The sequence below is a fragment of the Xiphias gladius genome, chromosome 4 (assembly GCF_016859285.1).
Source record: "Xiphias gladius isolate SHS-SW01 ecotype Sanya breed wild chromosome 4, ASM1685928v1, whole genome shotgun sequence".
Classification (NCBI taxonomy): domain Eukaryota; kingdom Metazoa; phylum Chordata; class Actinopteri; order Istiophoriformes; family Xiphiidae; genus Xiphias; species Xiphias gladius.
In genome coordinates, this window is record NC_053403.1 from 14,504,680 (window position 1) to 14,531,789 (window position 27,110).

Genomic DNA, 27,110 nt, shown 5'->3' on the forward strand with positions numbered 1-27,110 from the left:
TCCAGTGTGTAATGTTAGTGTGGGAGGGATAAAGGTTGAATATCCGTGGGCGCGCTCTCCCTACACCACATACACTCACTCACTCACACCAACCAACCGACAAGCGCACTATACCCTCCTGTAATTGTGTTCAAAGCAGGTGTATGCTAACAGGTAATATTGTACTCTGAGTATTTATCGCTCTGCAATAGAATGTAGCATCAGTGATTTACGCTGTGTGGAAAATAAAAACTGCAGTGAGGTTAAATACGACACCACGTCTCCCATGACAGACCTCGTCTAAGAGACTGGCCGGCAGGCCGTCTCAGTTTGGACAAACTACCCAATGACTATCTATCTGCCACTTTTGTTTACAAAGGAACTGTCATTGTAAATGGAAAAATATATTATTTGTATTTAAAATCATTTCAAATAAAATCTTTTAAATTAGATGGTTTCATTTTTTTCCCCCCCATGTACTTGTAGGAGGCTGATTACAGACAGGCTCATTACTATCAGACTGTCAGGCGTGTGAGACCCCAGAGAGGATATGCGTCTTGCTACATCTGTTTTGAAAGCAGTTATTTGTAAATATGAAACTCAATTTACTTTGAAGTCCTGCCCTATTCATTGCAATGTCAACTGGCCCTGTAGTAAGACGTTACAGGTTTCATATTTAAAATTAGATTTGTTTTCACTTGTTGTGCAGCTGATGTGCAGATACTGATACACACCAGTGAAGTTAGGGCTCCAGAAGAGCCGGCTTCAGTGCATGGCCCTTCTTTTTTTGGGGGGGATTTTATGTGCTAATGTGTTTGGGAACTTGCACCACTAAGGCACATATCAGCTCCAACCTTGGCCCTGCGTTTTCACCCAATCTCGCGCTGTGGGACTTCCGTGCCGATGAGCGTTGCAAATTTCGGGTAAGTTTACTCAAGATGACCGGATGACAGGGCAAATTTCTCACCGAGATAATATCTGCACCGTTCCGAGATAGGCTAAACGTTTGTGCAATTTTTAGGCTGACGGAGCAAGGAGGCATGACAGTGGAAATTAGCACGTGTTAGCATCGAAAGGATACAAATGGAGGAGAAATATATGTAAACATGAAGAAATATGAGGCACAACAAATGTTAGGGCGGAATGCAGAAAGTATCAGACCGAGTTTCGTTGTTCTATCCGCTTTGAGCTCAAACGCCCACACCACGCCTGTCAAAAGGGGGTTGAACCTCTTCAGTTTGAGTGCTCCCGTTTTATTTACCGTGCCGCCGCTCCCTCTCCTTCCACCACACCAGTGCAGGTACATGCGACGCAACTTGAAAGAGCCGGATAGGAATATTATCCACACCGTCAGCGCCCCCACCCCCTATCACCGGTTCAGTCACGCGTGGCCCGCCCAACTTTCGCCCTTGAGGACGTTTCCAACTCCTGCCGAAAATCCCCGGGCGGCGCTGAGGAGGGCGAGGCTGCGGCTTCGCTTCCCGCCCGCACTTCTCCCGACTCAGCCCCGCGCGGCGCCCGCCCGCCCGCTGCCGTGCAGCATCCGCACGGGGGGTGGGTGGAACCCGGTACTGATCCAGGCCGAGAGTCCCCCCCGGTGTTTCCGCTCACACGAGCCGGCCGCGGAGGAATGGATTCCCGCCGTTGAGTCGACCCCACCGAGGCAGGTAAAGACACGAAGTTAAAGGCGTCCCTTATCTGTACGCGTGAGTCGAAATGATTAGCTGCAGTCCGTCAATATAGCACTGTGTTGTGTGTACTAGTCTAACCTACAACAAGGTCACGATAAACTCACTTCAGTCTCTATACAAGTCTGTAGAATAGATGCCATATGCTGTTTGTTAATGTCACTGGGTGTTTCTGTTGGAGTACTAAATATACTCTCCTAGGAGCATAAAATACAAGGTCATTTTAAACTCTTTTTATGAAATCTCCACGTGCATCTTGTGATATTGCCAGGGTGATATTTGTTGCCAGGGCGGATTCAAAATGCATTATTTTCTCATGACACACCAAAAAAGTTGATTGCAGTGGGCCACGGGCCACTGATAAATTCTTATTTTCCCAGCGACCGTTGTGCAGACAAAAACAAACTGTGTTTTGAAGATAATAACAGAGAGGGCCCTTTTGGGGAAGGTGCACCCAAGGGAGTTGGACCTCTCTGTTGGTCTATTTCTAGTGCATCTACGGCAGCTTTACTAGCAACAGAAGTCAACACAGATATCTCTTCTCTTTTCTTCTCTTCTCGTCCATGGGCCTAATTTTATGCTGTACATTTGACTATGCTGACAGTTATCTGTTCAACCTCCACCAACCGGGCATAATTTGCTTAAGTGTACAATGCAAGCATGCGATGATGGTGGTGGTCTGTGTCTGTGTGCGTGTTGCTGGAATAACTGATGAATATTGGGAAAGCTTCCAAAAAGTACAGAACACTACGCAACAGCTATCACTCTGCTTTCATATCAGTGGGAACATCTTGGTCTTGTCTTTGGCCTTTGGCTTGAAGCCAGGGCAGAGGAGGTCATTGGATTCAGAATATCCTTGCAGAAAAACAAAGGTTAAAGTAAAAGGTTTGTACTTCGTAGAACAGCTGCGTTTCGACACAAAGAAAGAGCAAAGGCTAAGGGCGTAAGTTCAACAGACTCATAAACAACAAACAATAAACACAGTAGGATTAAGCGTGATTTTTTTTTTTCTCTCTCTCTCCATTTTATTTCCCTTTTTATAAAAATATTTTCGCCTCGGGATAAAAAATGCTGCATGACAGTGCAGACACCAGAGCTAAAACCAAGGCCTGAGACCACTGTTAATGTCAGGGGCAGAGTTTGTGGTCCACCGCTGTCTTTTTAGCCACTGTCATCACAGGACAGTTCAGACAGTCCAGCACACGTCTGCATCAGTGAAAGTAACAAATTAAAGGTATTAAGCCAGAAAGTCTAACTAACCAAATGTTTATCTATTGACTTAATTACTTATTTTTCCTCTTTTTATTGGAGTACTGTACTTTTTTGGAAAGACAAGACATACAGAGTAGCTACAGTTGCTGCTATGACACAGCCACAAGGACATTCCACAGTTTGTTTCTAGCCTCTATCCCCTTGTCAGGCGACGTTGGATAAAACTTTCCAATAAAGAGAAGATGGTGACCACCGAATTGCAGGGGGAAATGGTTACAGGGTGGCACATTATTGCTCCTTTCAGCGTGACTATATAAAACGAAGTGAAGAGGCTTTCACACCAAACACACGAGTACGGCATTGTGCAGACAGAGGTCAGTGTTCACAATGAGAAAGCTGCGACACCTCTCCAAAACAGCTGTGCAATTGAAAGTGGAATGCTAGATGATTTTCTGCAGGTTTTGTGCCTGAAAGTGTACTTTGACCCCCAAATATGCTCTACGAAGTGTTTGCAAAGGCATACAAGGATGGATAATTTGATTTTGTGCAAGCCAAATAAAAAGGAGAAATGATTAGGTAGTCCAAAAAATAAATAAATAATTAGTCAGCAACTAGCTTAATGTTGATAATCATTTAAGAGATGTTGTTTTAAGAGAATATACCAAAGATTTACAGTTTCCAGCTTCTCAAATGTGAATTTTAGTCTGGTTATTTTAGTCTTCTGTGACTGTAAATTGAATATCTTTTGCCGTGGGCATTTTTCACCCTTTTCACACATTTCACAGACCAAACTGTGTGATTAATCAACAATGAAAATAATTTCATTCTTGCATGCCTAAACCCAGTAATTATATAACTGTACACTGTGGTCAAACCAGGACTTGATGGCAAAGACTCACATACGAGCACACTGTGGATACCATGTTTGGAAAGGTACTCTCTCAATTTACACATTCCACATTCTGATTTAAATGAAGCTCATAGCAGCCTGCAGACAAATGATAAGGCTGTGTTTTTGATATTAAGACCTCATGTGATATCATCATGTGATAAGTTGGAAGCAACTTGCCACATGATTTATGTCTCCATCTATCAATATTATTTACAATTTACATTTCTGGTGTGAAAGCTTAGTAAATGTAGTCTTTTCACCTTTAAGCAGACGTAAGTCTGGTTACATATACCCAACCGTGGTCTGACTTGCCTTCCCAGAACAGATGTAATATGAGACCAGACAAGATGTTAAACCTGTAAAGAACATGTAGAATGTGGAATGACTAGGTGACTAAAGTCACACCCTTCAACAGGAAAACAGAAGCCATAAGAATGAGTTTCTTTCAAGCCCTTCAGGTGCTTTCTCATTCACTACTGTGTATTCCACAGTTTATGGGAATAAACAACAGCTGTGTGTGCGTGTGTGCGCGTGTGTGTCAGTGCGTGTTTGATTTTGTTAAAGAAATCTCTCCAGCAGCTACACTCCTGGCGGGGCTCCAAACCACAAGTGTTTTGGTAAAATGGCAAGATAAAGTAGTTTTCTGCTCTCATGGGACCCAGAGCCTTTAGATAGAAACAACAAGCATTCCCCGTGTGTGTGTGTGTGTGTGTGTGTGTGTGTGTGTGTGTGTGTGTGTGTGTGTGTGTGTGTGTGTGTGTGTGTGTGTGTGTGTGTGTGTGTATCTGCGAATGTGTATGTGTGTTGGATGGGTTGCACTCTGTTTCATCAAATCTAACTTTTATCATTCCGGCTGTTTCATGGTGTTACAGATAGCTGCTGTGTGCATGTGTATGAGGAACCATCTTTTTTCATGTTTTTTCAGCATCACTGCTTGATCTTTCTTATTTTTTGGTAAATATGAAATATTGGGGTTGAGGGCAGACTTTTTCATCTCCAACCTGATCGAAGCTGACAGTTCAACACTGAAAAATGTTTTCTCTGCTCTTTACTCCTTCCTCTTATTGCCCCATTTTATCCTGTGTTCTTTTCTTATATCCCTCCTTTGATTTTTATGCCAACAAACGAAAAGCACTGGAGTGAATTTTTGTCTGTGTTTTTTTCACTCTCTGAAAGATAGTTCCTGAAACATTCAAATATATTAAATCTGCATCTAATATAAACAGCAAATAATTTGAATATCCCTCCCTTGTTTTTTTCTCTCACAATTTCCTTGTCATTTCTTCCTATCCATCTCTCAACCATGCTCGTAGTGTGGCTGTGGCGATGCTAACATTGGTCTGTCGGTCGGTAGGTCAGTTGGTCTACCACTTCTTTCCAGACTAAAATAGCCCAACAACTATTTCTCAGTTTTCCATTAAAGTTTGTAAAAACATTCATGATCCCCAGATGATGAATCCTTATTCTGTTGGTGACCATCTAACTTTCCCCTATTGCCTCCATCAGGTTTTTGTTCTTTGGTGAAATGTTTCAGCAGCTTTAGGATGTGTTGCCCTGAAATTTGGTACATGGTCCCCAAAGGATGAATTCTAATGACTTTGGTTATCCATTAACTTTTCAACTGGTGCCACCAACAGGTGAAGTTTTTACTCATCCAGTGTATTCTCAGCTTCTTCCATATGGATTGATACAACATATCGTTTTGTCCAGTACTTCGGTTTATGACAGAAGACCTGCAAAACGAATGGTATCATCAGCTTTAGCTTTACTTTGTGTTTATTGCTTTTTAGCAAATGCTAGCATGATAGCAAAATAAAATAAGATGGTTAACATGGTAAATGTTATACCCGCTTAACATCAACATGGTAACAGCTCAAAGCAGTGCTGTACATAAGTCCAGCCTCACAAAGTTGCTAGTAGTATGGCTTTAGTTATCAGTGATTTATGTTGACATTAATATCGTAGCGAAACACCCTCAGTGGTATAAAGACTTAGTACAGGATATATGTAAAATGTTTGGATATACAAGGGAAGACAAGATTTTTACAAGAACTATAGACAACAAATAGTTTATTCTTTTTGTTGATGTATCTTTTCTGTTGCTCATACGTTCAACTGAAGGAAACTGCCCTGCTCTCTAACCTAGCCTCACTGTTGCATTACTTGAAGAAGACCCAGATTAATTACAGTGTGTTTATTTAGGAAACACAGTTACGCCATAGTATCTGGTTTCGTTTTAAATAAATTCATTTTGTCAGAAGAGTAATGATGTTTTATGATACTATGGCAATCCTCCCTTCCTTGTCAACTAGTAAATGCTGATAATTCATAAAGCTTTGGGATGAAGAACTCTTTGTTTAAACCATAGGTTGTTTTTAATGATTGTCATTTTTGCGATGAGACAGAATGCTTTAGAGCTCCTGCTAAATCTCTAATGGTGGAACCCAAATTTTTAAACTTCAAGTAGGCAAAATGAGCTATAAAATTGCAAGAATTATTTACCCTGAAGGTTGTAAATACAGTAAAGCCCTTTGTAAACTCAACGGAACATCCACCAAACAGGAAATAAGATCTGCTTGTAGAATAGGGTAACAGGGTGATAATGCGAACATTTCCATCAGCTCTAACAAGTTTCACAGCTTCCTTCTTTCTTGTCTTCACCCGCCTTTGTTCCATCCAGTACAGAGGAGCTTTATATAAAGCTTAGTTAGTTAAAGTTAATCAGTAAATCCAGCGCCCTGGAGACCAAATTGCATTCACTTTACAGCACAATAGACACATTGTCCCCAATACTTTTATCATTAGTAAAGCCGTATTCTCCCATTAGCCTCCAGTTTATTTCTTTGACCTCTGAACATACAGTGGTGTAATTACACAACCCCCTCCCCCAATTTCTTTTTGTCTTTTAATGCTCCTTCCACTCTCCCTGTCTTTTTCTTCCATTCTTTCTTCCCCCCTTTCTCTTCTGTCTGCCCGCTTTCTAACATTTTCACATTCATTTTACCGTTGAAAGACCTGAAATTAATTTCTAGAAGATGTGATTAATGTTGAGAAATGGAATAATGGTGTACTTTGTTATAAGTGTAAGGTGATGTATAGAATTCAGATTCATTTAAAAAAAACTGTGTATACCCCTTCCATGTGACAGCAGGCCTATTTTTTTTTCTTTCTCTCCAGTGTGATGTATCTCACCCTACGCTGGCGGGTTGCAAGGGCATGAGACTGCAAAGAGGGCAGGATTTCAGCGCTGTCTCCCACCTGGACCTGGCCCCTCTTCCACTGCCTGTTGCCTGGTTGCCCGGTGTCCTCAGCAAGGGTGTACGTTTGCGTCTGCGTCTGGATCGCCGTGATAACCGAGGGCGAGGCTGCTGGCACCTGGTTGACTTGGACGCGGAGTCAGAGCCAGCTGGGCGGAGACTAAGGAGCCACGACCCTGACACCTGCGCACAAAGTAAGAATTGATTCTAAAAAAGTGAATCTCAGCACTTTATTTTGAAGGCGATTTGCCCAGACTGCTAGAATGTATTTTTTGAGAGTTTTTTTTTTATTAATTGTTTTTTGCTCTTATTTATTGCAGTTATGTGTTTAGTAATCCTTTACTTAAATTAAAGTAGCAATATCACATTGCGTATTACTTGTAAAACAAACTTTAAAGTATCAAAGGTTAAAGTAGTCGTTATGGTGATAGAATGGCCTCTGTCATATTTATATTATTACACATTAATGGATCTTAAGTTATTATCAGAAAAATATAGGCTGTTTATGGTCAGATTATGGGGTCATTTTTATATTATTATATATTATTATTATTAAATATTATACATTATTGAATCATTATCACTGGTGTATTAAAGTGAATTAAAGGGTAGTTTTATCTAGAGCAATACATCTTTTTTTATTTTCTATGGTAAATCCAAATCTGTAAAGTAACTAAAGTAGTAACTACAGTTTTTAGATAAATGTAGTGGATTAAAAAGTACAAAGCAGCAGAAAATGGAAATACTAAAGTAAAATACATTTACCTCAAAACTGAAAATTAAAGTACAGCACTTAAAGTGCTGAAACTGTTTAACAGGGGCAGTAAAGTGTTTAATGGAGCTACTGAAGAAGCCCAATTTCAAATGTGTGCAGCCTGTTTAAACTTGTAGACTTGTCTGTAGAAGAGGGCATTAAAGTATTCTTGGATGTGATATATCAAATTTCCCCATTTTTCCCCCCGAAATAAAGCTGATGAAAAGAGCATTACTCTTCAGCTTCCATTTCTTTTGGAGTGTGTTGGGTTATGAAAGGTCTCAGAGGAGATAAGGGGAGGCAGTATGTGTGAGTGCATGTGTGTGTGAGCGTGTGTGTGTCTGTGTGAGCGTGCCTATTTAATACACACACTGCTGTTAATGCGTTTATTTATTCCCACCTCATCACATGACTCTGGCGCAGGATCCGATTCCACTGTCTGTTACCATGGTGACGCCCTGCCTGAGCTGTAAATAAATTCAGGGGGGGTGTAGCATTGTTACATTGATTAGCGAACACACACACGCACACACACGCACACACACGCGCACACACATACACACATGCAAACACACACATAGACTCACTAATCTATCCTGCAAGCAGGAGAGGCTATATAGTTTCTTGGTAAAATGCTGTCGTTTTATGCATGCATTTTGATGTGTGTGTGTGTGACAGTGTTTAGACTATTTGTTTATGTGTGTAGGTGTGCAGTTTAGAGAGGCATTAGCATAATGCACTTCATTGCAGTTTCCCCTCTGCTTAAGTGAAAACAGATACAAATCTCCATCCCCTGAAGCTAGTGATTAAGTTATGCTAATCATTGCTGATCATTGCCGTGCTATTGTGGCTCCAGAAGCTTTCAGATGCCGTCCTCTAACATTCGGCTGACAAAAGGAGACAATATCCCTAAGTCAGAAAATAAAATTGGGCATAGGGGTACACTGATCGCTTAACTGCTTAATTAGCCATAAACAAATTAGGCTGTGCTCCCAAATGTATTGTGTTAGGGTGCGGTGCATTGGTGCAAAGCTTTCCCCTCGCCTGCAAAAAATGGTGTTGCCTCATATTGTCAGTTAGTAGTAATGCCCCCCCCCCCACCACACACACACCCTCATATCCAATTCTTTTTAAGTAAAAGATGATTATCTGTTCTCTCTCAGTCTTGTCTCCGTCTGTAATGTGATGCACTGTAATGGGACAGTCCTGATTGAGGAGGGACATCAGGATTAATCTCGCTGTGTAATTACTTTTATGATTTATTGGTCCCTTCCTTTACACACACACACACACACACACACACACACACACACACACACACACACACACATATATATATATATTTACACACACATAGGCCTCGTACTATCACGGTCACTGCAGATTAAGTTTGTGAATGTGTACCAGCACTCTGTATGATAGCCTGATTGTCCTGACCTTGCTGTTTATTGTCTCTTTTTTATTATCATGTACAGGCTTCTGGCAATGAAACAATTCAGTTTGCCTGGCCCGTCACATTCAGTGTTAAAACATCTTGTGAGCGACCGCTTTACAGCCGACTTCTGACAAATCTCTTTACACGCTGGCAGCGGCTGTGCGTTCGAGCGAGGGCACGCAGGCGTTTGATCCTCCCTTTGAAAGGTTAACCTGATTTTGATTGAGTGTTAAAACCCGCAAATGCAGCTTAGAATGTGAATGGGCATAGCAACCTGAGCGTAACTAATCAATATGTGGTGGCGAGGGGTAAAGCCCAAATTGTACTCTACACTTGTAGCCTATAAGAGCAAATAAGCACTCTGGAGCCTGCCTTTTCTTTTAATACCTGCACCTCAGCAGGGAAATCACATACAACCTTGCCTTTGGCTAGTCTTTTTTTCTTTCCATGTGGGTTTTTTTCATTACAGATAAAAACAAAAAAATCGCATACATGAGCTGACACAAAGACAGAGGACTTCTATAAATATAAAGAAGGCGGTGAGCTTTGACAGCAATATGATCTTTTTATCACGAACAAAAGAGGCAGAGTAATCCTGAAGGGCTTCTGCTTGAACCTTTTGACATTTACAAAAAAATTGATCTCTCTACCTGTAGAAGAAAAGTTCAAGCATTTAAGAATATTGAAAAGATGTAATATATTCAGATTTTGGTACAATGTTATTTTTTTTTTTTGGACAGGACTCATTAAGACAACATGCTTCCTGTGCTGAAATTTGAATTTCTTCCAAAATGATTTCAGTACAGATTACAGTTTGTAACTCGAACGCTTGTAGCACAAAACACTGCACAGCTTGAATCCCTTGTCACTCGCTCTAAGCTTTTTTTTTGAAGACAGACAAGAAAAATCCTGAGCTGCGGCAACTGTAATTACATTACAGTCCCACACAGCCACACACACACGTAGCGCCGCTTTGAGCTCAGCACGTCTGTCGGCTGCCACGGGATGTTAGAGGCGTGTTGCTATGACGACTGAAAGGGGACACAGAGGAAGGGGGTTATTGTAGAAGGGGAGGAGGGGGTTGTTTTGGGGGAAGGTGGTCGGAGATTGAGGAACACAGAGAGAGAGAGAGAGAGAGAGAGAGAGAGAGAGAGAGGCATGCAGAGTTGCCGGTGTCTTGAAAGTGTGTAGCAGCAGAGAACAGTACAGGCAGACTGTTGGAGATCCATCAGGGGAATACCCAGAAACCTGCTGCTGGAGTGAAGCATCACACAGACAGTGATTAACCAGGAGGCTGTGTGCATGGTAGGCAATGTTCAGTATGATAAATTTATGCTCATCTTGAGGCTTCTTCTATGTGATATGGTCTGAGGATGAGAAAGAGGATGGAAGGGATCATGCATATTCACGTGTTCTGTCTGTCTCCGTTCCTGTTTCTTCTCTTTCTGCAATGACCAAGTATTTGTCATCAAAGGAAGGGGATTTTATTCTATAATAGTTGCCAGTCTGTCTGTACTTAAGTCAAGACAGATGTGTATGTTATTTGGATAACAGAAATTAAAAAAAAAATAAAAAAAAATAGGTATATGACAGCCAATTGGCACAACATCAACCTCTGTAAAAGCAAGGGCCATGTCAGGTAAGGGATTGTGTTGCATGAATTAAATGACGGAGAGATCGATTGAAAGAGGGATATATTGTGAAAGTCATAGCCATGTGGATGAATGGTGCCTAGACAAACACTGGAAACCACTGCTCTGTGTGTGTTTGTATGAATGTGGACTTGATTGATTGTTTGATTGTGTGGGTGTTGTGGGTATACTGGCTTTGCTTTCACTTCCTCTGTCTGTGTGTATGTGCGTGTGTGTGTGGCTTTGTCTCTCTCTCTCTCTCTCTCTCTCTATGTCAGTGCAGTAATGATATTTATTGCAATCTTTGCAGCTGGGGAGGGGGAGGGGTGTGGTAGAGTAAAAAGCTGTATGTTGCTTTGTTTCTATTTCCTATAGTTTCTCTGTGTGTGTGTGTGTGTGTGTGTGTGTGTGTGTGTGTGTGTGTGTGTGTGTGTGTGTGTGTGAGTGAGTGTGTGTGGAGGGGGTAGTCTCACATGTACATCTTCAAGTTTCCGCTCAGTTTGGAGCTGAGGCAGTGGTGCGTGCAGTTCAAAGCTGCCACTTCCTGTTACTTTCAATTTAATAATCTTTCTGCCTCTGTCAGGTCTGATGAGTACCCTGTCTGTCGGCTCCGAAATGCAGACACCAGCTCTTGGCCAACAGTTTATAGCGGGGCCCCAGGGTAAGGTACCTGGAAGAAAGAGAGGACGCCCTCCCATCCGTAAGCTAGAGTTCCAGACTCACTATGTAGAGCCTCTGTCGCCCCTCAAGGTCCCGAAGAAGAGAGGAAGGAAACCTGGCTTTAAGGTTGGTCACTGATTGTTTTATTTTCATTTTTATCCTTGAAATGACTATTTCTTTGCCACGAGAGTGAAACAATGTATACACAGGCTGCGTAGTGAAAGCAGCAAGAGCTTCAGTCTTCAGTCTGTATCTACACAGGATACATTCAGGCACAGTGTTGAGTGTAGGTCACCCGCGTTTTGGCAGCGCTCTGGGCCCAATCGATGTAGTTACACATGTAAAATGGAATAGACTTGAAGCCTACGATTATGCTTTGCAATATGACTCGAGCCTACACACGTAAAGCGCAAGACCTGTTACTCAGCCTGTGTAGACAGGCTATTGCCAGCGCATTAAAGGCACCTTGTGTGTTTTTTTTGGTAAACAAACAGTTACTGTATATTTTCATTTTTGTTTTCCTCTCAAAACTCCTCCGAAACTGCACTGTGTTTCTTTTTAGCCAAACAGAACTTGTTGAAAGCATGTTTCCTTCCCCATAAAGCATTCACGAGGCTGATTTATGAATATTTGAAAACTTGCATTGTTTATATCCATACGTACATCAGCTTGCAGTTTTCTTCCTCTTTCCCTCCTTTTGCTGGCGCATTAATAGGCTCGTTGGTACGCTACTTTTACTAACAGCTGATCAGGGATATAGTGTTAAACTGTCAGCATGAAAGTGTATGTTGCGTGCATGTGCATTTTAGTGCCCATGCTCATAGAGCCCAAGATAAATACAAAACAAGGACCTGCATATCAGAGCATTGCTCTATAGCACCACTAGTGGTAAAAGCTCCACAGCATACCTTTAATTATTGGTTTATTTAAGACTAGTATTATTACGACTATTACTGGTATTGAGACTGCTAATACTAAAAGTGTTATTGGTATTACTTTTTTAAATGGTAATGTATTGATATTGGCACCAGTATTGTTATTGGTCCTATTAGCGGTATTGCTTTAGATTATGTTTTAGCATTTTGCCTATATTGGACAGCTTACAGTGTAGCTAGAGACATGAAATATGGGGGCGAGAGAGGGATATAATATGCAACCAAGGTCCAGAATCGAATGGGGAAGTGGCTATTGGAATTGGCTCTGGTAGTGGTATCTACGGTATTATTAGTATTGCACTGATATTTGATATTTGCTATGGAAGTACTCTTAATAGTGGAATTGGTTTTACTACCATGACTGCCAGTGCCTTTTTGAGACCCTTCATTTTGCTTTAAACCCCGATCTTTCTAGTGGATGAAAGGATATATAGATATTTTAGCCTCAGCTATATTTACTAACGTAGCACGTTCTAGTGTACCCACAAGCTATACAGGAAAACCATTGATTCGTGTATGTACGCATGTGTGTGTGTCTGTAGCTGAAGCCCAGAATGGTGATGTCCCCACTGGCCAACTCTCCTCCCAGCAGCACACCAGAACCTGAGATGGGCTCGATCCCACAGGACGCTGCTATCGTCCCCCACTCTGCCACGCCACAGGTCCTAACAGGTAACACCACAAAAAGACACACACAGTCATTGTAACCTTTATAACCGTTTCTATCTAGTAAAATTGTCATAGATGATAATAGGTCTGCACAGAGGGATATGCTGTTAAAAAGCAAGGGGTTGATTTAAGTTACATGGTCTAATGTTTTTTTAAACTGGATTCCTAGTATGAGGGAAGTGGTCTTAATATTTTTACACTCACAGCTTGACTTTGTGGTATGTAATGTACTCTCCCTTCCTCTCTTTCGTTTTTTAATGTGACTTTAATTCAGCAATAAATACACTCTTCAGCCTTTACAAACGTCAGTGCAGTGTCTCTCTTATTCGTTCTCTAAATACACCAATCACTTGTTCTCTGTGAGGAGATATGCTTTAGATGTAAAACACTGACTCTTATGCATGTCTGCATGTTGAATCAAAAACAGCACCAGTGTCTGAGGGTTTAATGTGTGTGTTTACATGCTTTAAAATGAGAAATACATGCGTTCAAACATAACCCAAAATACCATCTTTCATTTTCTCTTTCAGTCTTAATGTTAGCTTTCCTCTCCTGCTTTGCCCCTGGAGAAAGTCAGACATTTTTTTAATCTTTCACCTAAATAAATAAATAAATAAATAAATACATTCAATACAGCCATCCTTTCTGTCTTGCTCTCTTTTTTTAAAATTTTTTCCGGCTCAGTCTGTCCCGCTCTGAATAAGCAAATATTTAAAGATTGCCTTTAGTGTATTTGAGGTGGGAATGGGAATCTCATGTGTCAAGGACCAGGGGTTTGCTCTTTGTTCTTGCAAATCATGAAAAGTGTTTGATGTCACACTGTAGACATACAGAAGCAAAGCGTGCGCACGCACACATGTGCACACACTAAAACCAGTTTGCTCCCTGTGGAGCAACCCAGACACATATGTAAATCGTTTCTCTGGTGAAATGGAGATGCATTTTAAAATTGTCCTTGTACTTTAGAAATACGATTTGGGATTCTGTCTAAGCTTTGTACTTTGACAGAATACTGACAATTTTGTTGTAACATATTATTTTGTCACATTAATTTATTTGATTTATAATTATATTTTGTTATAATTTACAGTATTTACATGGTTTATTTAAGAATATTTGAGATGTTAGGATGTAAAGATGTAAGAAAACTGCTTACTCTTAGATGTAACGGAATGAAGATTTGTTTAAATTTTAAAATTGACAGTAAGCATATCTGTATCTTGGGTATTAAAATATAAAGCATTTACTGTATAATATGAAGGCAGTTCTGTACAGTTCTTGCTGTATCTTTGTGTGTCAGTATATAAGCCTACAAAATCACATGCGCAGATTTTATCACCTAATTAATTTTTCAGGAGACAATAAAATATATTTGACCTTTATGTAGCACAATTTAGAGGGAATTAAGAATAATCTCAGGTGGTGGGGGTTGGGGGGGTTGCAATGTATTTATTACTGAGTATTTAAAGGGCATGAAAAATGTAACTGCTTTCTAATGTAGCAGGTAAGTCAGCAGACATTATATTGGTCTGAAAGCTAGAGGAGGCTAGCGGAAAAGTCACCAGAGTCATTAGGGTACATCCTCTGAGGAACATGTACAAAATTTTGTGCCAGTCCATCTAGTAAATGTTGATTATATTTCACAGGATAAGTGGAACCTTTGACCTGCTGACAGACTGACACTGCCATACTAGAGAGACAATATTTTCCACCTGGTTTTGGCTTTAATGATGCCACTTCCTGCCATTCCTCCTTCAGCAGAGACACCAATGCCTGATGACTTCTTATGTGACCCACCAGTGGACTCCAAACGCTACGCTGTAGATCCCAGCGACTCCGCCTTCAACGTCATGACATCACAGTACCCAACAAAGCACTCTTATGGTTATCGTGGAAGCAGTTGCTCTACTCCAATGGGCATGTGCAGACAAGCATCGAGCCCGGGAAGCTTCCAGGATGGCAACAGAAATGGTGAGGCTGTGTCACATGTACTTTTGCCAACAATACAGTTGCACAATTGTTGTTAAATAATCCAGACCACACATGCTGTTACAGTAAATAAAGACATTAGAAGTACGCATCTATTTTGTCCATCACTGCAGTGTTGCATGTGTGTTTAAACTGGAGCAGAAGTCCAATCGGTCAGGCTGAGTAAAACCGTGTGCATCGCCCTTAATCTTGGAAACCCCTAAAAAGATTGATGCACTCCTGAGTTCTCTGTTGACCATGACCAAAATTTAATTTTGAAACATTTTGAACAATAACTGTGGGAACTCTTCGTAGAATCCTGGTATACTGTACAGTCCTGGCTGAAATTATTGGCACCCCTGAATTTTAAGCATATAGTTTATCTTCGGAAATAATTGCAAATTAATCTCTTTGTATCATCAGAATATTGAATCAAACTGAAAAACAACGATATAAATGCTTTCATGTAGTAAAATAAAAAATACAGACATAAAATGTACGCTTGACAAAATTATTGGCAACCTTCTGATGAATATAAATTCATTCCTCAAACAAAATAAAAAAAAAACAAAAAAAATAAGACTCACCTCTGCTTAATTTTCAGAGTTCACATGAGCTGAATTAAACAATGAAAGATGGTTTTACTGCATAAGAAGGGGCTACCTGTTTCTGGTTACTTTTTCACAATAGTGAAGACGAGAGCTGTCTGAGAGCATCAGAAACGCTATTATCAAAAAACAGAACAATTACAAGGATCTATAAATCCTTGTATCAACAGTTCGTAACGTTATCAGGAAGTTCCACGGTCATACAACTGTGCATAAAAGCATAAAAGACGCTTCCAGGAGGTGGTGCTAAGAAGACACTCAATGAGAGAAGTCTGCGAAGCGTGGTGCGGATTGTGGAAGAAACGCCACGCAAGACATCCAAAGAGCTTCAGGCTGAACTGGAGCAATCTTGAGCAGTGGTTTCAGCCTGTACCATACACAAAAAGGCACAACTCATGTTTGCAAAAACTATCATAGAGAAGCCACTTTCTGGGATAATGTTCTATTGACAGATGAAACCAAAGCAGAGCTCTTTATGAATACAGTGCATAAGTTTGTTTGTAGGCGATGCAATGAGGCCCATAAGGAAAAGAACACCCTACCTAAATTAATACATGGTGGAGGCTCTATCATGCTGCGGTGCTGCTTTGCTCCCTCTAGTACTGGAGGCGTTGAATGTATCAAAGGATTGAGGAAATCAGAAGATTACCAAGGCATTTTAGAGCAAAATGTGTTACCCAGTTTCAGAAAAACTAGATTTGAGGCCAAGGTCTTGGGTCTTTCAGCGGGACAATGACCCAAAGTACACATCCCACAGCACAAAAGAGGGGTTGAAAGGAAAACATGGACTGTTTTAAACTGGCCAGCAATGAGTCCTGACCTAGATCCCATGAAAACCTTTGGAGAGAGCTGGAATCTGCCATTGCAAAAAGTACTCCTGCAAACTTAAATGAGCTCTAATGCATAGCAGTGGAAGAGGTGCAGAAAACTCCCAGCAGACAGGTGCGAGAAGCTTCTAGATGGCTACAAGAAACATTTAGAGGCTGTCATTGTTGCCAGAGGTTCTGCAGACAAATATTAGTGAAGGGTGCCAATAATTGTGTCTGGGGTACATTTTGTGTTTGTATTATTTCACTATTGTGTTACTGTTTTGTTTTTTTTATTTTCCTTTGTTCAGTAATCTTGAACATTTTATTAAAATATTTTGATTATACAAAATTGGTTAATTTGTATTTATTTCTGAAGCAATTCTAAATTGTGTACTTAAAATTCAGGGGTGCCAATACTTTCAACCAGGACGTATATTGTTTAATATTGCTGCCACAGAAAATGGACCAAGGATAAATGTAAAAGTTATGTAATTAGCTAGAAATCTGCAGACGCACTGTGACTTTATTGAATCCCTTTGTTTGCATGAGCAGCATACACCTATGCTACCACTCTCCAGGTGACTGGAATCTCCGTGGGTTGCCTAGCAACCTCAAAGTAAAGAGAAAATGCCAGGAAGTCACTGATCCCAGCCCAGAAATAGTCACGTAATTAACACACAGTTAAACCACAAATTGTCGTTTTTACACCATGGTTTTTGAAAAAAATAAACAAACAAGAAAACGTGTTAATTAGTGAGCTTTAGAGGTTCTGGTAGGAGCATTTTGTTACCTTTTGTAACAGCTGTGTCCAGCTGTTTCCAGTCTTTGTACAAAGCTAAGCTAACCATTTCCCAGCTGTAGCTTCATATTAAACAGACAGACATGAGAGTTGTATTGATCTTCTCATCTAACTCTCTGCAAGAAAGCAAATAAAGTCATTTGGATCCTCATAACGCTAAGTATTTGAGCATAAGATCTTCACTCTGCCTGTCTTCCTGTGCTACATAGGTTACAGCCCAATGCCAGACTCCGGAGAGTGCAAGCGTCCTGCTGGTAAGGACCCATCTAGTTGGGGTGTGGAAGAGGTGGTTTGGTTTATCAAAGATGCTGACCCCCAAGCCCTGGGACCTCATGCTGACGCCTTCAGGAAGCATGTGAGTCCAGACTACTTAATATTGTAGCCCAGCACCATTGACTGATAGTGTACTACAAAACGCAGAGTAAACCACACAAACAGGTGAAATATGTGTTATATTGTAGATTCTATCAGTAACGTGTTTTTTTTCAGGAAATAGATGGAGACGCTCTGCTCCTGCTGAAAAGTGAGATGATGATGAAGTACCTGGGACTGAAGCTGGGGCCTGCGCTCAAACTCTGTTACCACATCGACAGGCTTAAACAGAATCGGTTGTGATCTTCTGCAGAGGAGTCAAACCCCTGATGACCGTTCACTAAAACTGAACCGGTGCTGAATCTCTCAGACTTTCTCAACCATCAGCAATAGATCACGAGCGCCTTTGGATTTGGTTTGCTTACTTAATGGCTTTTACTGCGTCTGCACCACATTTTGTCGACAAATTGGACATGTTGACTGTACATATTAAGACTATTTACAACTGAAGCTATTATTTCATTTTCATCTTTGTTTACTGGATATCTGAATGGCTTTAGATTGTAAATAGTTTGGCTCCACACAGATGGCAGCTACTGTATATTGAAATGTGACCTGTCATAACTTAACTATATCTGACTTTCAGCAGCATGAATTGGTGCAGATCTTAATCATGGGCACTGTATCAACACCTCTTAAGACCTACCAAGACAGGGATCCTTACAAACGTGTATGGTGCTTTACCTCAGTATCATATTTAAACTTAAAGAAGTCTTGATGCTGTCTTTTAAGATTCTAAACTGACGATAAGGTTTATACAGGTAACTCAGACTCTTCATTAAGTTGATTTTGAAATCTTTTGACTGTGAAGAGAAGCTAGTGCAAGCTACTATTTTCAAAAATGTCCCAGAGAATCAAAACAAAGCTGCACTATTACTGTGCCATTTTGGGGCACAGCTATCAAGCCTAAAAGATTTGTCAGCTGGTATGGTAGAGGTTTATCTAAGTCCGTGATCCTTAGATCCATTCTTGAGTAGATCCAGACAGCATTAAGCTGGATGTGTCTTAAGAGGAATTATCCTTCGCAATAAGTGACAAATCTGACGTGAAAGTGAAACAAAGCAATTTGAACATTTTGAACACAACCCACAGCTCAGTGCTAAGTGAATAGACGGCGAAGCCATAAGCTATTTCCCTTAGCAGAGGTGCAAAAGATCACATTGCGTTTTTTAACATGACAGGAAAGGAAAGGAGACACAGACAGACACTTGGGGCTTTTAACCATGTTCACATTAAATGTATATCATGTTACACTCGCTGGTTTTAAAATGACGACGGTGAGTTGCAGGCCACTTTGCAACCTTCCTAGTAGATAACCCATACGACTTGGTGCTCCCTGAAACCATTACTGCCACTACAGCCACAACACTTAATCGCTCTTCTCATACACTTCATGACTATCTCTGTGTGACTTCCAGATAAGGCTACGGTTTATATTCTTCTCATGCAATACCTCTTCAGTCATTTTTGAATATGAATTCCTCGAAGTCCTGTTTTGTTGTGCCAAATGATTAAGCAGTATTTTATCTCCAAACTGTAAAAAGTGAAAAACTGGTGGGTAAAACGTCTGCAGCATTAATAATAACAATTTTTGAAGCCGCCAGATACAGTTCTGGTCATTTAAAATTGTACAAACAACTTGTAAACACATTAATGATCAATCTCATGCAGTATATGACCTGTGTTTAAACAATACTTTTTTTAACCTTCTGTACAGTACACATTATTGTTTTGCTTACATTTGTTGAAGTCTTTGTGCCACAAACAGACTATGTGATGTACAGCATGTATGTCTATGTATGAATTCTTCCTGTATTTCACAACTGTCTTCAGCCCTAGTGAGCTATGGGCTGTATTGAACTTTCACTTTTTATTTTGCAGAATAACTTAAACTGATGACTGGAATTCAGTGATTTGCAAGAAATTAGGGAAGTGCATCGCACAGGAGCTGTTTCCCCAGACTGAAAATTTTTCACGTTTTCCATAAGTTTTTATCACACCTGTGACCCATATAAAAATAAATTTTGACTCCCTATTGACCCTCCTTCCTTTTTACTTCAATGTTTTTTTATAAAGCACATTTTTCCAAGACAAAATAAACTTGTTTTTAAATGAACTCTGGCTACAATAGATTATGTATCTTCTGTCAATGTAAAAAGGTGCAAAATGGTGAAAAAAAATGGTTTTCGGGACCTTTATTTCAAAGACCGCGAGATTAACGTGGCTGTAGTATCGCGTGAGTACAAACCATTCACTTCCTGTATGAGTGTGGCTAATGTTTTCATGCGGCTTACACAAATGTGTGCATCTGTCAGCCAGAGGTGAACATGGCAGACGTCTCGGAGAGGACGCTACAAGTCGCCGTCGTGGTCTCTTTCGCCGCCGGCTTCCTGGCGGGCTGGCAGGCCAACCGAATGAGGAGGAAGTTTCTGGACTGGAGGAAGAAGCGGCTGCAAGACAAACTGTCAGAAACACAGAAGAAGCTGGACTTGGCGTGAACGGTAAAGTCAAACTTGTCGAGCTAAATTGGGAAATGAGTGTAACTGAGGCCTGCGATCCGTCGGCCAGTCTGTAGCTCCATTAGTTGAGGGGAAAAGTCAGATACTGGTCAGTAAGTTCTACTCTGGACATAAACGTTGGCCAAACTACCTGCGAGCTTCTTTTTTTTTTTTTCTCCTTCTGAAGCACAGATCTGTCTGTATAAGAGAACCTGTTTCAGGTCAACTCTGAGCGCTGTAAACAGAATCCCCCCCAGCCGACATTTCCATTATGAACTGCGTCTGATCGTGTTACTGTGCTTTACTTGCCAGATTTGGGGCTCTCCGAGTGGGATGAATGCTGGAGCTGCTTGTTCCTGGATGTGCCACAGTCTGCCGCGGTGGAGAAGGACCCCCCCACCCCCCCCATCATGACCTCACGGTGTCCTGCACTACCTGCATTTTCCTACCACACCTTTTGAATCAAAAGTCGACTTGATATTTACTGTGGCTCATGGATGTACAACCATTACTGACACACACACAGCGGCTTCTTGTCTGCCTTCAGACACTAATATATAAGAACATGGGAACCCCGTCTTCAGTGGTTATCTGTCTCAGTTTGTCTTGGTCTGACTGTGTTTCATATCTGGTCAAATAAATTATTGTGTTTTTTCATGTTTATCTTACCATGTCGTTTTTTGTTTTTTCCTTTTGGAAAGCCAGTGTTCCACATTGAGGTCACAGTTTTCAGATTTAAAGGCTCTCTTCTGTGTTGGCTCTTGTGTCCGCTGAATTTTTCCTCAAACTACTACATACTGCCCACAGTGGCAATGCCCAAAGAGTTTAAAATGTATGGAATCTGGTAAAGGATATTATTCATGTCCAGAACTCGTAGAGATGCTGGTTTGGTTACCTAAAAGTCTTGACGCTTATCCTCATCATTGCATTTTCTGAATTGCAGAGTGCCCTGCCCTGCTCCAAGGATGTTTGTGCACCATAAATACAGTACATTTACCTTGAATGGCTGCCAGTTCAGTATGGTTATTAGTATCAAAGCCTATATTTGATAGTTTCAGACTTCACAGATTTTGCTTTGAGTGAGGGCGCCATCTGCTGGTTGAGAATGAGCAAAGCACATTAACTGGGGTGTCTGTCAGACACCGATATCAATAGCTGTATTGGACATTAGACACGGCAGTATAGCAGTATCAGTATCGTTTTTGTGATTGGTTTAAATATTATATTATATCACCCAAACAAGTCCTGTCAAGTGAAATGTTCTAAGAGAGCCTACGGTATGTTTTTTTTTTTGAAAAAGCCCTGCAACTATGGAGCATCATCAGCCTAATAAATGCTATATTTGATGAAATGATATCCACTCAAAGTCCAATCACTAGCTTTTATTTGGGGAGTTTTTCCAGCCACGCCTGACTGAGATGCTGCTGCTGATCATTTTTCTCAAACCCCCATGTTAAACCACTGTTTCCAGTGTCAAGGATGAACTTTTCTTGCTGAGTAATGTAAGTGTGATTTGAACCTAATTTATAGTATGGGTGTATAAGTTCTTGCATACATATTCACACCGTGGATGTTTATATAGCTTGATGTTCATGATTTTTATTGGCTTGAATGTGTACACATACACTGCTTGCCTATAGGTGGTGCTAGTGCACTTTAATACTTTTTGCACACTTAAACAAGTTTTTGCCTACAGCATTTTAGTCAGTGGCTCTGAAATTAGATCTCGTGAGTGGATCTCTCTTTTTCAGCATCACGGGTCTAGCAGACCTATTACTACTTCTCAACAAGCTTTTGACAAGACCTTGAGAAGTCCCTTTTCCCGTAGCACTCCATCAGCGGCTTGATGAGAGATCCGGTGGAGAGGGTTCTGGAGAGGGATCAGGAGAAGTTAGGATGACAGATAAATACAAAGTCTGTACTGAGCTTCACTTTGTCCTAGAATTTGTATGTCTCAATGTATTTAATTTTTAAGTGAACAGAACAAAGTTAAAAACAGCCATATGCTGGCATTTCTGTCAGTGCTCAAAAAACTACAAAAGTAATTTTTCCTTTGTGGACATAGGTATAAATAGATCAAATACTCAACCGATTATTGCTACAATTTGTAATCTAGTCACATTATCCATGGATTATCATGCAAGAAATGTTCCCAGGCGTTTTTCTGTTTCATTGACTTTCTCTCTAAATTCGCTTGAATGACAGCCTAATTTTTAGAGGGATGACAGACCGCAGGAATTAAAAAGTGTGAGAGAGTGCGTTGACATATGAAGGGGAAAATCAGTGTCATGGGAGGAGAAGTATGTGGCTGTTTGTGTTTTGGTTGGTATTCTAGAAGGGGTGTTATCGTTCCTCAGTGTCTAATGCTGCGGCTAAATTGTGATGAATAGCTTGCTGGACTGCGCTGTGTGTGCGTGCGACTGTGTAGCCGGCGACTGTTTATTTTTGCAACAAGCTGTGCGTGATCGTGTGCAACGGCAGTGCTGGTGCGTATAGCTGAGAACTATTTTCAAAGCGGACGAGAGGGATAGTGACAAGAGGAGATTATGTGCAAGAGAGGCAAAAAGAGTGAGAGAGAGAGAGTTCACATTGACTGCTTTGATTGATCTGATTTCCCTAATTGGCACGTAGACCTCAGAGCCTATGTCCTTTGCCTATATTGAGCGTGCTCAGTGAGTGTCATGTTTAATAAGCTTCCTGATTGGCTTTCTGGTTGTGTGATTGTGCCCTCTGGCTATTGGGTGACTTCAAAATGCGGAGAGGAGAGAAGAGGATCAAGAAGGGAAAACGAGTTAAGAGGAGAAAAGGAGACTAGATTTACACAGCATAAGATATAACGAAAGGCCTCCGCTACTAGTAATTGTACTTTCAGAAAAAACAAGACTAGATTCTCCAGCCTTGTTAGTGGCTCCGTGAGGCTGTACACAAGCACAGCGCCTTGCTACCACGCCAAACCGTCTTAGATTGGCGTGTTAGCATGCTAATATATGCTAATTAGCACTAAATACAAATTGCAGCCAAGGCTGATGGGAATGTAGCAGGTATTTGGTTATAAACCAAAGTGTTGGACAATTTAAAATTTTGACCTGATGACGCTGCTAGATAAAAAGTTAAGGCATGACCAAAGCACAGTTAAACTTGATGGGAACATGAATGTGGGTATCAAATGTCATGGTGATCCACCAAATAGTTGTTGAGACCTTTCACTAACAACCACAAATGTCGACCTCATGGCTGACCGCCTGGCAGACTGAGATTGCAATCCATAGAGCCAGTTTGGTTAAAAACACCACGGACATTTTCATGCTCAATCAAAAAATGTTACATGAAGAAGACAATGCTGTTTATAGTGCTACATTCACGCAATGTTGGCAGAAAAGTAAGAACAGGGAAAACGCGTTATATCAGCTTGGGAATGTTCACGCATTATTCTAAGGTGAGCAGCCCAATGGTGCTAATCTTGTAGCCACGCCAGATAGCAGCCCAGACTGGCTATGATTGTTTTGTTATGTGCTTCTAGGGGTTAGTTACCAAGTGAAACCAGATACAAATAAACAGTGTATATCTTCTATAAAATGAGCCGATTTGGAACTACACGTTGGAGGCTGAGGCGAATGGTTTTTCTCACTTGGCTGATTGTAATTAGGGTTTAAATGATATGGCATGAAGGCAGGATAACACACAACAGTAATAACAGAAGCTTTTACCTGTCAGTGTAGGAAAGGAACAGGTGTTACCAATAACATTAACAAAGGACTTTGAAAGCAAAGCAGCTAATTTGAATCCAACCATCATGAATTTTATTATTTACACCTGTGCTTTTCCTACTGTGACGTGTTAAAATGTCTTCAGTGAAAAAGCCCATATGGACACACAATTCAGTGTATCAAACATTCAGCTAAAGGCTGGCTTACATGTTCGTGCAAAATATTCTTTTCTATCAGTCGATATGCAGCTACACCAGAAAGAGTGTGCATTCAGACCGATCAGCCACAAAATTAAAACCAGTTACCGGTTCTAATGTTGTACCTGATCGGTGTATATGTAATAGGGTGGAAAAACAGGCCTCGATCTAATGCTTTTCATACTCATACAATATATATATCATATGAGTATACACAAATGTGGATATACACAGACACACACACACAGAAAGACTTACACATAAGCTCACACACACCTGAGCTTACTAGCCTGAGCTTCAATCCAATACACCTCTCACATGACTGAGTGTTCACATGTTAATGGATGACTAGGACCATGTCATGGATAAATACTGAGACTGTGGATTGGAGTAATATTATTGCAAAGGTTTCCATTTAAACAGTGATGTGATTATGTCTTGCTTTACTTGATCGGGGCTAATTTTGTGACATCCTTTCCAGATGCAGAGAGATTTCAACAACGTATCAATCTTACAACCACTGAAAGAAGTGTGTTCACCCTACTAAGTAATCAATCTCTAATGTTATTGTTCAAAGTAGACGACTCATTTAGTTATGTATTGCATGTTGTCTGGCAGACGTTTTTGTCTAAAGAGACTTGCATTTTCCCCATAGACATATACACCGGGAGCAAGTTGGAATTCAGTGTCTTGCTAAAGGACACTTTGACATGGGGATCAGCTGCCCCCATGCTTTATAGATCAGTAACATGCTGTAATATACAGTAATATACTGTATAGAAAAGTATATACAAATCTAGATATTGGTACCACTTTCTCTTTGACTTTTAAATCTCAAATGAAACGGTTTTTGGCCATTTCATCAACAAGCTGTTGACATGATGACTTGTTAGCAAACAGTTGCCCATTTACACATTCTACAGACACAAAGTAGCATTAGCACTCATTTGGAGTTGTGTTTCTAAAATTTCTAAAAGATCAATAGAGCTTAAGGAGAATGTATTTTTCTCTGTGGGTTTGTCACTACAAGCAACTCTTTTCATATAACACATAATCATTTCATCAAATATTACTATAAAAAATATTGATTAGTGCTGCTTTAAGTAATCTCTGATAAAGGGTGATTATGTAGCAGTTTGGTTGCTCTGATCATAGTTGATCATAGTTTGGTTCAGGTGTTTTCCCGCCTACAGTGTGATTCACATCAAACTTATTTTTTTCAGATGAGCAGGATCATTTGCTTTCCTGTCAACCTGCTGTTTTATTAGTGTGTTAGGTGGTGTAATGGGAAGAGTGTGGTGGTGGTGGTAGCACTTCAGGGTTAGAGCATTATTTCCCACTGGGAGCGCCCACACTAAATGGATGCACTCAAGATGCTCTGTATAAAAGCACCAAATGAATGACAGATGTAGCATTAAGCTTTATACAGAGCCCCATTCACATCCTTTCATCTCCCTTTTTTTTTAGTATACTTCTACAATCTGGGCACACTCAGGGGAGTGTTTGTTGTTTACGCTCCTCAGTTATGACGTAAAAACACTGTGAGAGATACATACTTTTACTGTTTTTTGAAGAATTTTAAAGCAGAACCAGTAGTACCCCAAAAGTATTTTACAAAGTATATTTCTGAGTTGTATCACACACTTCTTAAAATTTAGATGAAAAACTGCAGTATGACCCTTGAATTTTACTGTCTTAACAATGAACCAAGGTCACCAACTGTCCTAGACTTTTTACATATAAGTCTCAGATTAGTTGGATGAATTTCAATAAGAGTCCAAACCTTTTCTGTCAAATGCTTGGATCTTGGTTATATTTAAATCTGAGCATAAACATACTCATCTATGTAAGCCATTAAGCACTGCTTTCTTAAAATGCAGACTGAGGAAAGCAGACCAGACAGTAAAAAAAAAAGCTGACTTCTATGAATTCTTGAGAAAGACTGGAGAGCCACTTGAAGGACAAACAGTTTTGAATTTCACTTCGGAAGGACCGTGTAAATATAAACTGGCAAAAAGACCAAGTTTTGTTCATTCGGGGACTACTTTTGAAAGCACTAGAAGAATAAAAAAAAACAACGCTAAAGGTCAATATCCAAACTGGCGGCCCTAAGGCTGCAATGCTCGTTTCACACCAGACAATTAAACTGCCAGATGGATAAAAATGGAGGCTTGTTCAATTTCTTGGTGAGAGTTAGATGAGATGATCGATGTCTCACTTATGTCTTTACAGTAAATTTGAAGCTACAGCCAGCAGCCGGTTAGCTTAGCTTGGCACAGGAGTCTCGGTATCACCATTAGGTTGGCAAGCTACAAGGGGAGACTCCTGTAAGACCATGATGCATAATTTTTAAAGGCCACATTCCATTAATTTATGGAATAGTCAGTAAAATTAAGACACAGTCTTTTTTCGTAACGATACATGCAAATCTGATATGAGGACAGGTGGACCGCAACAGGCAATTTCCTTATTTAAACACAGCTGGCCAGAGACATAAACAATCTGAGTGTGGTTTCCAACTTTGGTTTAATTCAAATTAATTTAGTAAGATCTACATACACAGTCACTACCAAAGGAAAATCAATTTGGCGTGTTCAGTATTGATTCTTCATCACGTTACACCTTTTTGCACATTTGACAATTACTAGTTTTTTGAGAAAGCTGCATTTTGACACGGGCAATAATGTTAGATTAATTACTGTAGTCCTGAATTTAAGAAAAAGAAAATGCATATGTACAGAATATGTTAAGGCTTAGTTTGTGTTTTCCCTCATAAACATGACACACACACACACACACACACACACACACACACACACACACACACACACACACACACACACATGCACACACTGTTTCACCAAGGGTAATGTGCACACACAAAGTCAGCTCATCGGTGGAAACTGCTTATTCCAGTTGATGGAGTGTATAATTCCAACATTGGAATAATAATGATGGCATTGTAATTCAGATGGATAGAGTGGAAATTAGATTCTGGGGCTTTTTGCATATTGTCATTATTGAGTTCTGCATCATTCTC

At 40.4% G+C, this 27,110-nt stretch overlaps 2 protein-coding genes across 6 annotated transcripts; both read left to right on the plus strand.

Moving 5' to 3' along the window:
• Positions 1-511: 511 nt before the first annotated feature.
• scml4 (Scm polycomb group protein like 4) lies at positions 512-19,752 on the plus strand. Of its 5 annotated transcripts, none has more exons than XM_040124935.1 (7): positions 512-902; positions 6,949-7,222; positions 11,432-11,634; positions 12,986-13,115; positions 14,871-15,083; positions 17,506-17,651; positions 17,786-19,752. In XM_040124935.1, exons 1-7 carry the CDS (start codon positions 789-791, stop codon positions 17,909-17,911), a joined length of 1,206 nt encoding a protein of 401 aa, XP_039980869.1. In that variant the 5' UTR covers positions 512-788; the 3' UTR covers positions 17,912-19,752. The 5 variants fall into 5 exon arrangements, with proteins under 5 accessions (XP_039980869.1, XP_039980868.1, XP_039980871.1 ...); XM_040124933.1 differs by lacking the exon at positions 512-902 and adding an exon at positions 1,200-1,646; XM_040124938.1 differs by lacking the exon at positions 512-902 and adding an exon at positions 1,557-1,642.
• A 138-nt stretch (positions 19,753-19,890) lies between these two features.
• LOC120789131 (mitoregulin-like) lies at positions 19,891-20,829 on the plus strand. The gene is made up of 2 exons (XM_040125646.1): positions 19,891-20,169; positions 20,479-20,829. Exon 1 carries the CDS (start codon positions 19,996-19,998, stop codon positions 20,164-20,166), a length of 171 nt encoding a protein of 56 aa, XP_039981580.1. The 5' UTR covers positions 19,891-19,995; the 3' UTR covers positions 20,167-20,169; positions 20,479-20,829.
• Positions 20,830-27,110: the final 6,281 nt, after the last annotated feature.

Excerpts from the sequence above, each read along its gene's own strand:
- scml4 (XM_040124933.1), top strand. The coding sequence starts at position 1,284 with ATGCGACGCAACTTGAAAGAGCCGGATAGGAATATTATCCACACCGTC. Across the intron at positions 7,223-11,431 it reads CCCTGACACCTGCGCACAAA|GTCTGATGAGTACCCTGTCT; the intron begins GTAAGAATTGAT and ends TGCCTCTGTCAG. Across the intron at positions 17,652-17,785 it reads CTGACGCCTTCAGGAAGCAT|GAAATAGATGGAGACGCTCT; the intron begins GTGAGTCCAGAC and ends GTTTTTTTTCAG.
- LOC120789131 (XM_040125646.1), top strand. The coding sequence starts at position 19,996 with ATGGCAGACGTCTCGGAGAGGACGCTACAAGTCGCCGTCGTGGTCTCT.